This window comes from Typopeltis vanoorti, chromosome 8 (assembly GCF_054136105.1).
Source record: "Typopeltis vanoorti isolate ZY-2024b chromosome 8, IOZ_Tvanoo_1.0, whole genome shotgun sequence".
NCBI lineage: Eukaryota > Metazoa > Arthropoda > Arachnida > Uropygi > Thelyphonidae > Typopeltis > Typopeltis vanoorti.
In genome coordinates, this window is record NC_143556.1 from 94,905,430 (window position 1) to 94,920,618 (window position 15,189).

The 15,189-nt window shown below is 32.7% G+C and overlaps 1 protein-coding gene across 1 annotated transcript in view; it reads left to right on the forward strand.

The window, feature by feature from the left end:
* The first annotated feature begins 6,313 nt into the window (after positions 1-6,313).
* Positions 6,314-15,189, forward strand: part of LOC150104203 (neuroligin-4, X-linked-like) — a 219,504-nt gene continuing 210,628 nt past the window's right edge. Inside the window, exon 1 of the mRNA XM_090396829.1 lies at positions 6,314-6,551. Coding sequence (XP_090252955.1) covers positions 6,338-6,551 — 214 coding nt within the window. The 5' untranslated portion in view covers positions 6,314-6,337. The remainder of the gene's footprint in view (positions 6,552-15,189) is intronic.

Here is a 15,189-nt window from a genome sequence, read left to right on the forward strand (position 1 = left end):
TAATGAGACCTGCAGAGCAATATGTAATCAATTCATTAATGTTTGTTAAAGGCGATATCATTCTGTGGGAATAAGTCTTGAATTGTGTGCTCAAAATTTCTCATGTCACTTCTTATACATCAAAATGTTAGTCACTTCCTGTATCTACATTGTGGCAGGTACATTTCATTCGTCCTTCATGCTCCATTATAATAGCTTTCTGTCTCATTACTAATATCTGAATAGTGCAGCGAGTATTAATCCACTATTGAACTTTTTTTTTTTACTTTATCTCTACGTTAATCATAGAAATTCCTTAACTTCGTAGTTGAAGCAACACTTCAAATACATGTGAGCAATCTAATTAACTTAGCTCGTTCCCCCCCCCCCCCCTTACATTAATGGACATAATTATCCATGTTTACTGTTATTGTATCTTTTCCTTGCTAAAAGAAATTTTGGGCAGACAGGATTGTTCAATGCGATAAGTCAATGTCGCAGAAAAATTCATCGTAGCACTTTCCCATTTGGCATAATTTTCTTATGAGTTTATATAGTTAGAAAATAAAGATGTTTCAGCAGAATATTGTAGTGTTTAATCCGAGTCTCCGCAGCTCAGTAAGTAAATCAAAGATACCCTGTAAATGAAAACCTTGGTTTCGAATCTATCTTTGCTGTGAAGGATTGTTATAAAGGCTGTTCAGTCCGTAGGAGAGTAAGTGGGTCTCATTGAATCTGGTCCCCCCCCCCCTGGGGAACTTGAGTTTTTCATTCTCCGAAACAGACAAACCAGCCTGGATGAATACATGCGATAAATACAAAGTTAACACTAATCTGACTGCCTTAATTGCTTCGGTTGTGTGACCATCCCAACTGTTGAACCGTCCTAATGTCTTTCACTGTTAGCTTGTGGCGTTTATTTTCAAGCAGTGCTTAGAGAAGAGCACAGAACACTATTGGTTGTTTCTGCGCAACTAAACTCTGCATATGAAGCTGAATCTGTTTTAATAAAGAAAATTAGTGAAAAGTGCAAATACAGAAAGAAATCAAAAGTAATTTTGATTCTAGTAAGTCAATTTATCATCTATCCAAAGGATAGTTCCAGTCATTGCAGAGGAAAAAGTAAATAGAATAACTAATGAATTGTAGTTTCCTCGACTAGTATATCAATCCTTTAAAAATCCGCTTTCCATTGCAAATATGAGTTCACATTTTTTAAATCGCTAAGTTGAGACTGAATGGAGTCTATAACACCTTTCGAGTGGTACTTGGGTATATTGTGAAAACTGGCATCGTTATTATAATACAAGGATATCTATTCTGAAGTTATCTGTTACGAAATATAGTTTGTATTTAATGGAAGTAATAATTGTCTAAATTAGATAGAAATCATATAAAATATCTTTAAATAATAAATCCTAAGACAAAAAATAAGGCAACATAAAGATCACTTAGCATCACTAGAATAAAACTAGTAGTAATCATTGAGACACAACCATACGCAATTATTCTATAAATTTACAAGCCAATATATAATGAGTGCGTACACACATAAAATTAGCTTAATGAGAGCATCGTATTGCTAGGGATATTCTAACAACAAAACTATTCTGTATTTACTTAACACCGCTTCCGTAACCCAGTATTGAGAAGATTCTAACATTTGTCCTTTGACTAGAGAGAGAGAAAAAACTGGGTTCGAATCCTGTCTGGGACGAAAGTAACCGTTATAAAGTCATTTTCTAAGTGAAGGCGAGCTAGCTGGCCTTGTACGGAGATGAGTTTTTCCCTCTTAGAATCACTTTATCATCCTTGAAGCGGCCCGGAGAATACACAATTAAAATAGATAATACTTTGGCCTCATAAGAACACATGCATTTAACGTAAAACACTGGCCTCGTAGCTTTAGCTGATCTGCCATAAGTCTTAATAGCTACTTAATACAGTACAAGAAATCTCTAATTGAAATCTAAATTAAATTCTACATTCATTGAAGAATTAATTCTTTATATCGAATTTACTGAAATCCTTCAAATTCTCTATTAAGAATGACTGCGATTTAAACACTTGTTTTGCATCTGAGTGATACATATTTATTCGGCCGCAAGAAACAGAACAATACTTGGACTTATCTGTTTAAAAACATTCTTCACGTTAAGGGAAGATGAAGATCCCATTAAAAAAATAGACGATTTTTCTTTACAGTAGAGAGAGATGTTAAAATATTAAAATCTTGAAGTGTTCTACCGTCTAGTAAGTTGCTCCGTGCTCTGAACAGAAAACTGGTCTTGACATTCCAATTGCTTTAAAATTACGTCGCGGAGGTACTCTAAATGACTTTCACATTAGTTTCCTTTTATATTGTAATTTATCTATGTTTCACGTACCGTGTTAATTTTGTATGTGCGTACACTCCAGTCCTCAATAGAATTAAAACTAACGTCCAAGTTAAATCAGTAATATAATGCAAATGCTTGGATTTCATGATTAGAATCCTGAATCCTGTAAGGAGGTCAGCGAAGAGTAAGAGAAGATGATTATTTAAATATAACTCTCAAAGGAATTTAAAATGGAAATGCCCAAGAAAATTTTATAAATGGGTTTCAAAATTTCTAATAACTAGCATACGAACAATCGATTCGCAAGCGAAACTTAATATAGAAGTTTATTATGAAGTGTACAGAAGATAGGATAATCTTTTATAGTTAAAACTATCTGTAAGGTTTAAGAAATGGATGTTGATAATCTTGCTTTTCTCTTTTATGTAAATTTTGAGATCTGTCATCGTACATGCAGTTCGAAGCCACTAATTATCAAACATAAATTTAAGAAATGCGAATCTGCCTTTTTCATCAACTACCTCGGGTAGATTGATGAAAATTGAATTACAAAAGTATGTTTAAGATGGATAAATTTCCTCGCGAATGAAACAACTTAAAATTATAAAATTTAAGATAAAAAAACTGGCTTAAATGGGCGAAGCAAGAATGCTTTTCATCTTCCCCGTTATCTGTAGAGGACAGTGTAGGGATAAGGTGTTATTGCGCTATTAAAGCTCTGATCATGGCAGGAGGGTAACAGCAATAGCCGAGCCTCGGTTAGAACTTCATTGGCGACAGCATTGCCATCTATTACCCTCCAAGGGTATTAATCACCGCATCTTATCAATCAAGATAATTCAACTCTATATTTCAAAATAATTATAAGAAAATAATATAAAATAATTATAGGTGTGTTAGAATATTTTTAAAAAAAGAATTAATCATACTAGTTAGAAAAAATTATATTTAAAATATTTTATTATTTTATGTTGCATTATTATTATTAGTAGTAGGTAAATCACAACATACTTCCACCAGAACGTAATTCTAATCAACGGCACCAAAACACAGATGTTGATAATACACAACCCAAGAATCATACGCCCTGCATCACTATCGATACATTGTCACACATACCGCTGCATTAACAACAAAAATACCTGCCAATGTTCCGAAATCAAACCTGTAACAGACGCAAAATACCTCGGTCTCTATATAGATTCCCACCTTAAATGGACAAAACATATAGAATACCTACACACCAAACTCCGGATCATCGCAGCAAAACTCTTCCAAGTTAAAGACATTATTCGACCCAACATAAAAAAACTCCTATATCAGGTATCTGCGAATCCATACTCAGATACTGATTAACGGTTTATGCAAATACACCAAACAGCCGCCTAACAAAATTAGAAACACTACACAAGAAAATCGTGTCAACAGTGATTTGGACACCTTACACGCAACAACCAATATCCGACAAGCACATGGCGATACCCAGAATTCTGAGCATTAAAAACCTGAAACACTACATGACATTAACAAGGAATTACTTCAACATCATCTATCGAAATAACAGAGACACATATCGTATAACACAACCTACAACAACTCTCTACGTCCCCACACCCTTCAACAACTCATACGGTTCTTTTGTGAGATCACATCAGATACCCACCCAACTCAAGAACCTGCCAAGAAAGTTAAAACACGTAGATAACTACAGAACATTAAAAAACGAACTCTGGAAAATACACCAACAAAGTTAAGAAACCATTACCACTAATATACACATCACAAATCACTAGCATCCAATGCCTACATCCCATACATAAACAGTAGCAACAACACAGATATTGAAGGCTAAATCCCACTGTCTTCATAAAAGCTAACCCAAGCTTTCAAGTAGGTGGGATTAACTTGCCTCACTCATCTACATGTAATCCTTATAAGCAAATGCAGAAATTTGTATGTATAATCATTCTTTCTCAAACTTAATAAATAAATAAATAAATAAATAAATAAATAAATAAAATAAAAAGAAAATAAAATAAAAAATTATACAAAAAAGTCTGTATAATCTTCATTGTTAAAGAAGAACATGTGTTGTAAATACATAATATAAAGGCAAAAAAGTATTATTAAAAATTTTAATTGAAATCCAATGTAGGAATTGCAGCCCTTAGTGCTGAACTCTGTAAAATTATAAGCTGCAATGTCACACAAGATGTTTATTGTATGTATAAATATTTTAGAAATCAATACATATATTATTATTATAAAAAACTGTTAAATTATCATATTAAATTAAAAATGAAATCATTTGATTTTGTCATCAAATTCCTGATATGTATTCTGAAGGTTATGCACAGAATGCTATGGCAGTATTATTTTATTAATGTTATTATTACAAATAAACTTTTAAATCATATTCCGGATATAAACAGTTATTTTATTAAAGTATAAGTATGGCCCAGAACTTTAAAAGCTGTACTGATGTTATGTATTACCAATATAATCATGTCAATCCTCTGATTAAACTCTGGGAGATTTCACGCAACCACTTGATCGTTCGGTTTATGGCCATGAATGATACGCATTAGTTTTAGTTTGTAATGTTTATTTATTTATTTATTTTTTTTTTTTGAGTACAGAGTACATTTTGTTTATTAAGGATTGAAAATAGTGTAGAAAAACCACGGATAAGAGTTTACGACTGTGAAGTATTTACGAATTGGAAACTATGAAGTACAACAATGGACCACACTATCAACAACTTTATTGGTAACTTGTTTACTAGGTTTCGCCCGTTAAGCATCGTTTGGTGCAATTCACGTGCCCATCTCAAATAATCATTTTTTTTTTTTAAATACACACTTTTTAAAAAATAAAAAAAAAAGTTGTTCGCCGAACGAACAAGTGCAGTAATTTCGATTCCCTCTGTAATTCTCTCTGTTCTAACTGCGTATCTTACATGACAATCTTCGTCTTGTTAGCTTGGACGATGAGAATCGATACTGGAAGTCCGCCAACTTTTACAATGCATTCAGCTGAGACCGCTGCTGCTGTCTGCACTTCCGTCTTTCTGACTCCATGTGATGGGTAGCAGCCACTTCATTCTAATGCTGTGCTTTTCTTATGTAACCCCCTTCGGCACAATGGACTTATCCAACATCCAACACGCATGCTCTTCAGCTAATCAGATATAGCCCCAAAGAGAGAAACACGTCATGTGTTAGCACAATCTGCAGACAGGCATGATGCATTCTAAAGTATAGGAGACACTTTTGCGAAGCTTGGGAAAAGGGGATGATGCAGTCATTATTCTGAACTGTTTTCCTGCTCACCATCTCTCCGTCTCCGAGAGGGCGCAAGTAATTTCTCGCAGCACGTTGTACCACTAAGAAAATTCTCGGAGCGACTAAAATAAAAAAAACAGAAAGAAAAAAAAATCGCAATTTAAATGGAAGGAACCAATTGGTTTATCCAAGTAGTGTCTTACGAATTTCTTTCAAACGGAATGTCATCGTAACGACCGAGCTGTCTTAGGAAACTGAATCTTACATTTCCCCGGAAATAAAATAGACAGGATGTCGTAAAGAGTTCCGTGTTCTCCCGCCGCATCATAGCGGTTGGAGGGGGTTAGCATCCGGCTCGCATCGAAAGTGTATTTTAAGAAAACTTTTTTTTTCTTTCACTTTTTTTCTTTTATCTCTTGCGGAAAGAACGGGGTCAAGTGGGTCTTTGAATGATTTTCCGGATGTGGATTGTAGAACTGTGAGAGTTCAGTTATGAGTCGCCGAAGTTGAAACATGGTGCGAATATCCAGGAGCAGCTCGTTTCTCGTACTCTTCTTTCTGTGTGCATGGAGGAATGTCCAGGCAGACACGAGGCGGGTGATGTCCCGCGTTGTGACGACAAAATACGGAGCGTTGCGTGGTTACATTACAACTCTTCCTAACCGCCACCTTCAACCAGTGGAGGTGTTTCTGGGTGTGCCTTATGCCAGCCCCCCTACGGGTTCATTAAGATTTATGCCTCCCGTCACTCCGGCTCACTGGCGGGGTGTCCGTATGGTAGACCGCTTCGGTCCCGTGTGTCCGCAGAAGCTTCCCGACATAAAAAATGAAACCGAAGCGCTGAAACACATGCCCGCTGGAAGACTGGAATATTTACGTCGGCTAATCCCTTTCCTTCAGAACCAAAGTGAGGACTGCCTTTACCTCAATATTTATGCTCCAGCTTTAGGTAAGTCTGTATCTGAATTCTAAAGTGTTTCAACGACTTTGGAAAAGTTTGCCAAATTCATGGTTAAGCACGAACTACACACGTTAAATGAGATGCCTTGCATGTGGGCTTTCCGACCGTCGTACATGAAATTTAATGTATACTTAGTTTTCTAGATTTAATCATCTCTTCTCCTCCTCTCAGATCCTTCTCTTTCTCTGGTGGAGATGTGAATATCGTATTCATGTAAATGCTGCATTATACTCTAGAAGTTGTTACAAGTTAGAAAATTTTCTTATTATTCAATAAATTCATTCTTCCATTATCCAGTCTGCTAAGAAACTAATATCCCAGATCTGATCATAAAGATTTGTATTTTTCCTTTCTTGCTTATATGTATTCCACACTATCTCAGATTTAGGCCCAAACTAAAAATCTCTTCTGTATTATTCTCTTACTGACCATCTTAAGAGTGATTTCTTTTTGCAAACATTTTTTTTCGTAGTTTTGATTGCATGTTAATCCACTATGGGCTAATAAATAAATAAATAAACTATTAGGAATAAAGAATAAATGATACTAAACTTTTGTATTCTTGGTCGTATCTTCACTTCTATGTATGACGGAATGTTTTTTTTTTGGGGGGGGAGAAAGGGTGTTTTAAAGAAGTCGTGAAATTGGAGCATCAATTGCTGGATAGTTAACTTATCTAGACAAGATCCAATGTGAAAAATTAAGCAATTTATAATTACTTTCTCTCCACAGTAAGAAATCCAAATAAAATAAAGAGAAAGTTGAAATTCTTCGAAGTAAAGATTGATAATAGCTTATTAAACCTTTGATATGTAACTTATTTTTTTAATATTTCAGCTACACCCAAAATCTTAAATCGTGGCTTGCAACCTTAAATTTCTTGAGCAATGAATTTTTCCGGTATCCCTACACTGTCCTCTACAGATAACGGGGAAGATGAAAACATTCTTGCTTCGCCCCTTTAAGCCAGGCCTTATAATGATATAAGGAATTTTTCCGGTTAGTACCACGACAATAACAAGCATGCTGTTCCCATAAAACAAATGGATTATAAGTTTCTAAAGATTTACGAACTTCCTATAAAACTTATATAGATATAGGTTTTATAGGAAGTTCATCTATATATATATATAGATGAACTTTGCAGTCTTTTTCTTTTTTTTAATTTAAGATTATCTGATAGATTATCACAGAGTAAACCAGTCGTTCTACTCTTCAATGATGAATGCATCTATCTTCTCGATCAACGAAATCTATCTTCTCGAGTTTATAATGTTTTCAGTTTTAAGCAAAATAAAAAGAAGCGTATTTCTGTATTCATCTATACCACAGTCGATAAGAAAATACCGTAGCATCTGTTAAGGGGATGAACTTGCAGTTATTTCCTTAGGGAACAATCATCAGGCAAGGTCCTTTAAACAGTTTATTTTCAACTCTATGTCCGTCATATTCTCTGATGATCCACCACAGTCTATTATTTTAAAAAAATCACTAGGAGATCCTGATCACCTGTAATAATGTTTCTAATATCAACGTTACAAAATCATGATATTCTGAATCCGACTGCTCATTAGCACCATCAGACGATTCTATTGGTTCCTGTAATACTGGAATAATGGCTTACTATGTTCGTTGACCAGCATCTTCACTCGCTTGCTCTTGGAAAAATATTTCGTCGGCTTTCCACTATTTTAAAGAAACATTCCTTGTTATATGTAAATAGAAATAACCACGACGTGCAATATTTCTTTCACAGTAACTTTTTTGGACACAATCTGCACATCCTCCTTAAGGATAACAACCAGACACCATGGTTTTTACATTACTTAAAGAGACATCAGATTTTTCCTTCAAAGAGTAGCTTCGTTTGCCCATTACACAAAAAATAATTCAAATATTTGACTATATTAATAAGTGGTGCATGTAAAAAGTATTTTTAGTAGATTTAATAACATAAATCTAAAACATACAAACAAATCACCTTAAACATACTTCGAACAATTCTATCATGTACTAGAGCCACATTTTGAAAAGGCTATAATACAATAACTGCTACAATAATATTTAGCTTTATTATAAAGACAAAACATTGACGCCATTCGAAAATATTTTCAATACTGTGAAATGCAATAATATTTTATGTAAAAATAACTAATAAAGAGAGAGTCCTCAGTCTGTAGGTTAAAGCTCAGTTATCTATTTTAAATTCAAATACATTGCTATAAATAATTATAAATATTCGGGTAGAAAAACAATATAACAATGTAATAAGGATACGTTTATAATATTATGTTTTGTTTAATTTAAAATGGCTGAAATTTTAAATTGTTTGTTTAGTAATTGCAATTACACACCAATAAGAAGTTCACTTATGAAAAATACAACTATTTTTAGAGTATTGATAATACTTTGAACATATCAGACTTGGATTGTATGTCTATTAGATTCTCTTGAGCTATCTGATCCATTTTCGAAACTTTCATCTTTTATACATGCTTTTACTGAATAAGAACGAATTTGCATCTCTTATTTCTATTAATTGTTATAAGCATTTAATTTTAAGAAAGTTACAAATTTCATAATAAATAAAATAGCAACTAATTTGCTGTTATTGTATCGGAACTTAGATTTGCATTATTCTGAGTTAGGTGTTCTGAATCATAATGTAGGAAAATTTATCTTTGACAAATAATTATTTTATAAGTAGTTACTATAATATTTCCTTATATAACAAAAGAACAGAAGAATTATTTTAAGAAATAGAGTAACGTCTTTAATTCCCCTCTTAGGAAATAAAAAAAAAGTGAACAGTATCCTTTGTCCATTACGTGGTTATTCATACGTAAACTTTCAAGTTGATTGAATTCTAAATACAGAGAATGCAGAATACTACATTCAGATGTTAAGTAAAGTCCTCCTCTAGCAAAGCATCATTCCAAACTAAAAAAAATAAGTAGTTTTACTAACGTCTTCGGAACATAATGAAATGCTCTTATGTGCAAGCGCCGTGTCTGTGACTCAGAGAGAGATTTTATTTTGTTCAGGTACCGAAGTGAATTCTAATTTCATCTTGTTCTCTTTAAAAGAACCTTTAATTGGCTTGGCTGGCTTTCTTCGAACCGTCACAGGCGCACACACCGGCGGATGAGAGTACGGTGTCGGTTAGAATTTACTTGGATTATGAGATTGTGTATAAGTCACTGAATTAAGTGAATTTCCATATAGTTGACTACTACATTTTTTTTTTCTTTAAGACAAGAATGCATTGAGTTTTTTTTTTTCTGTTTTCAAAAGATATACGTAATCTAATGATTCAATCTTGATTACATTGAATTGATTACTTGAATACATATTAGGTTAAATGATATCCTAATAAGGCCTAAAGTAATTTTAATTTCAATAAGGATTTTTTTCTTTGTTCAGCAGAAAGTCCTCGATATGAGTTTTATGCAAGAGAAAATCTTGATGCAAATAGAATTTACTTTACAGAATAATTTGCTTAAATTTAAAGAGATTTACATTTGTGACTGAAGACAAAACGTTTGCTTGGTTCTAAAATTAATATTAGGGCAACTCATATCGAAGGTTGATATTTTGATAAGCTCTATCAATTTTAAAGCCTTTGATCCTTCAAGGATAAATGTTTTTCCATCTCTTTAGCACAAAATAATGATATTTATCGGCCTCTAATAAAAGTATTTTGTCAGCCATTGCTGCTCTAGTGGCTAACGCTCCACTTTGCTATCTAGAGGCTCTGGGTGTATTCCATTGTAATATGGATGTTTTAAAGTGCTTAGGTGATTTTTATTGTCATGTTGAGACGAATACACCACCATCTTGTTTATGGGGCGCCTTGAAGTCGCAAACGAAGTACCCTATTCGGTATTTTTCTTTTGGAAGAGTGTTTCGGGATTAGTTAACTTAACCCCCAAATCTATAGGTTTCAGACCTTTCGTGGATGAGATTATGAAAAAAATGTCTGGTGAGATCAAAGCCTGTAATCTAACTTCATTCCTGTGAAATATTAAGAAATTATTAAATTTTGAGTAATTTTAGACAGCAACCGAAATCAACATGTTTTAAATACACTGGGAATGCTTCCAACTTTTCAACTTTAAGAATATTAAGCAATATCGGAAAAGCATTAAAGAATGCTATACTTGTTTAAAAAAATATCTTATTTAATTTTTATCTTTTAAATTGCTATACGCAACGTATGGAATAATAAAATCGATATGGAAATAAATATTATTTAAAAAAACACTTAAACATATAATTATTTTTAGCATTTTATCATTGACACCTTTTCTTCTTTACACAATTTATTATATTTATGAAAACCAGTTTATAAAATGCGTATTAAATCATTTCTTATTGTCAAAACTCTCAACTAGTGACTGGAAAGTTATTTTTTCTCTTCTGAAATATGAGATCATTTCTACTTCCTGTTATTCACTCTAACAATAACTCACTCTCCGCTTGGAAACTGCTTAAGGTTACCACAAATTGCCATCGAAATGGATTAATACTCATAATTCAAGGAAACAATGGTCTTAAGTGACCCCATAAAACTTTTATTGATTTAAAGATAAAAGCCGATTTCGGTTACATCGTTTCTACTATGACGTCACAAGGCTTTTCTTGAGGATTTGTAAACCTACGGCAACCAATAGATCATACTTTGCCAATATAGGGAAACCATCGACTGATTTATGATCATGACATTTAACACGCATGTCATTAAAAATAAATGTACTTGAACATCGTCTTCTGTATTTAATATTTCAATGGTATGGCCAACCCCTCCTCTCACAAATCCATAACTCCATCCTTAACTCATCATCAGCAATACAGGAAAAATATCAAGCATTAATGGATTATCAGATTTCCTACTTTTATCTTACCAAATATTGAACTCAGAGCGATATTTACTGTAGCCAATCAACTCTGTCATTCTAAAGGTTATTTAAAGACAATATCCGCTCCATTAATGAGAAACTGAATTTCTACTGATCGATCAAAAGCCGTGACATTTGGGACTGCGTTTATTTGAACTGCTCATGACCTTTCATACAAGGATGTAGAAGTATTGTGCAAACATCAGTTGATTAGAATAGCAAGTCCAATTAAAACTGCTGAACTAAGTTATTCTAAGTGGTCAGAATTTAGAATTTGTTTACCATTTGCTTATCTTTTAAAAAAAATAAAGGTAGTAATTTAAATTTTTAAGATGGGTTATTAATTCTTGAATTGTAAATGTTAATCATGTTTATTTAATTGAATTATTAAAGAGAAAAGTGAACATATGGTTCTGAAATACAGAACCATAGAGAAATGTTAGTTGGGATGCTAAGTATGATTGGTTGAGAGAGAGAGAGAGAGAGAGAGAGAGAGAGTGTGTGTGTGTGTGTGTGTGTGTGTGTGTGTGTGTGTGTGTGTGTCATTAATCTTTTCTAGTCATTATATGCAAAAAATATTTGGTTTTATTTTACAGAAACTCAAATCCTAATTAATTCATGTAAATATTTATTAGTTACATGAAAACGTAACAGCAAATTGAAATCGCAATTATACATTAATATAATACTTAATGTTTAGTAAAAAAAAAGCCTACTATAGGTTGATCCGTTTAAATTCATTTTCAAAAACTGTTCCTATGATTCTGCCTTTTAGTTATTCTGCAGGATTTCCGAAATTGAGTTATGCATATCTTTTACATTTCTGAAAAAAAAAAAGTTGCATAGATAGCGCAGAATTATTTAGTTTTAATTTCGAAAAATTCAAATCTAGACCAGGGAAATCCTTGTAATGACTTCATTAGAGAAAAGTGGATTAGCTTGTGTTATACTGAAGTGACGGGGTTTTTTTTATCCCACAAAACAAATCGTCCAGAGAACACACGCAGATAACAGATAATAGTAATCATCTATGCTTTTTTTTTCAGATTTTCATATTGTTTTTCAATTCGTATAAAGTTTGGGCCACTACTTAAGGACACTATAACTGGATCATAAAGACAATATTAGGATCCAATCAATGAGGGGATAACTTTGTTTTTGCCTTTTGAAGAAGGAAACGGAACTTAATTGATCTCAGAAGGAAACGATTAGTATCCCGGAAACGTGGGTTTATCCTTCAGGAAAAAAAAAGGAAACTGGATCGAAATTACAAACGACTGAGATATCCTATACGGATCATTTTATTTGGTTGTCTTAGTGATAATTCAGTCAGTCGTGATTCTTTTTGTACATTAGATCTTCTGCCTGGCCGGCAGAGTAGAGAACTCTTCTTACTCTCTGACTAATAGGTCTTGAGTTCGAATTTCACAGCTAACATTGATGCGTGTAAATGTTGTAGGTAGTAGACGAATGGCATCTTCCGGTGTAGGATCACTGCTGTCGTGATTATTGCTGGTCTAACACTTGTTGAAAAGTTCCATGTTTGGTTTCTAGAGCAATTTTTTCCGGATTATCTAATCATTAGCTCCCGCCCCCTTAAAATCTTATTTTCATAAAGAATTTCAAAATTTTCAAGAATTTCAACGATACTGCATCCTTCCAAATGTTGTTATTTATTATACAACATTCAACACGCAAGTCATTTTTTTTTCAGTATTTTTAGTTCGTTTTTTTTTTTTTTTGCATGTTGTGGTTAATGGTTTCAATGCATATTTTCTATAGTTAACTTTAAATGCATGACTTAAATCTTGATTGAATTACTTTGCCTAGCGAACTACAGTCTCTCTAACGTCTAATATAGTGGCTATATTAGACGTTAGAGCTGTATACATTTCTATATGAAAATATGGGAAGTCATCCATAAACACTTCTCGGTTTTCCTCCTTTAGCAACCCATGGTTCATTCAGCTAACTTGTTAGACTTCCATATCGCAAGTAAGTTAATTAATGCCACAAGGCTTAGTGATTAGTTATGAAATATTAAATTTTCCACACGAAGAGCTTTCTACAAGATCCGTAATTCGTTTTGCATTTTAAAAAAAATATAAACTCTTTTCCCTATTCTTCAATGACTTTGTTAAAGCCTACAGTAAAATTCACTCCATTTCATTGGCTTTAATGTTCTCTATTCAAGAAAGGAAACGTTCTTAGTCCGCTTCTAAATCTTTTCTTTCGGATTTCTTCTCAGTTCCAAGAATATGCCATTAACTTCGGGTAAGAATGGATAGTTTTCTTTATTTTCTTTATTACGCGTACGTTTTTCTGAATAATCTACACAATCCCTAATACAACTTGGTTTCCTGTTCAGAAAGTTTTAATTCTCCTTCAGTAATGGTTCAATGATATGGATAAAAGGACATCCATTTCTTGGATTAAAAAAAAATCAGGACGCTATAAAAATTCCTTGTGGCATTGCATCGATATTCTCGATTCAAGGACGCGAGGAATTTTTCTAACTTTTCAACTCAGGTTCAGTTATTTGATCTCAGACTATAATGGAACACTTTTTTTCCTTGCTTTGCGCATATCCAACTAATTACATCTGTTACTTTCATTACATCTGAAATTAGCTATTCCTTGATGTAAAGAGTTTCTTCAAATCTAATAAAGTAAACCCTCTAACCCAAAACTCTGAGCCACCTTTGGTAATGCTGGTAATGAAATCATTGTATTTATTTCATTGGCTTGGTTTTATCTGTTATTCACCTCAAAACAGAAGAATGCTTTTTTTTTCTCTATCTTCCCATTTATCGATTAGTTATTGTATTACCTTAACCCGTTAGAAATAATCCTTGCCTTCGATATCCGAATATAAGATGACAAATTTATGTTCGAATTTCTGTTTAAATTTCAAATTCGAAGATTTTTATTGGATGAATATTCATGACCGATACAAAAACTATACAAGATCTTATCGCTGAAGCGTAACAAGTACATAAAAAAAACATTTTAGTAGTGTAATACTTCTAGTTTGATATATATTTTAACTCTATATTGATATCCATAAAATTATAATTTTAATGTGTACTCGTCTCAGCTAAAAGTGAGCTAGCCGGCTCATATGAAGATGCAGGATATTTTGTTATAAGTAAATTGAATACGCTCAAATAAACAAAACAAAATGCTGGAATACATACGCAGATGTAGACTTTACATTCACTTCATGGAATTAGTTAATTTGGTCTTTCTCTGTAATTGCTATTAGACTTTTAAATAAGGCTAGAAACATTATACTACTGAACATCACGTTGTACAGTTTGCTATCTAAAGTCACTTGAAGTATTTTGCACATTTCTAGTTTAATGTAAATTTTACTTTCCTATCATTAAAAATAACGTTAACATTCATAGAGAAACTCAAGCAAATATGAAAAATCAATCGAAGGAACATTGATTACTCTAGCCTACCATATGGCGGTTTCCCTTGATTTTTTCAGTTGATATGAAAATATTCTATTTTCATCTTTCTTTCCTCAACTTTGATCTTTCATGTTGAAAGCCTTATATATAGTAAATAAATATTTACTTATTTATGTAAATTAATATTTATATTTATAATTATATTTATATTTATAATTATATTTATATTTATAATTATATTTATATTTATAATTTATATTTATATTTATAATATTTATAATATTAATATTTAGTAAATTAATATTTACT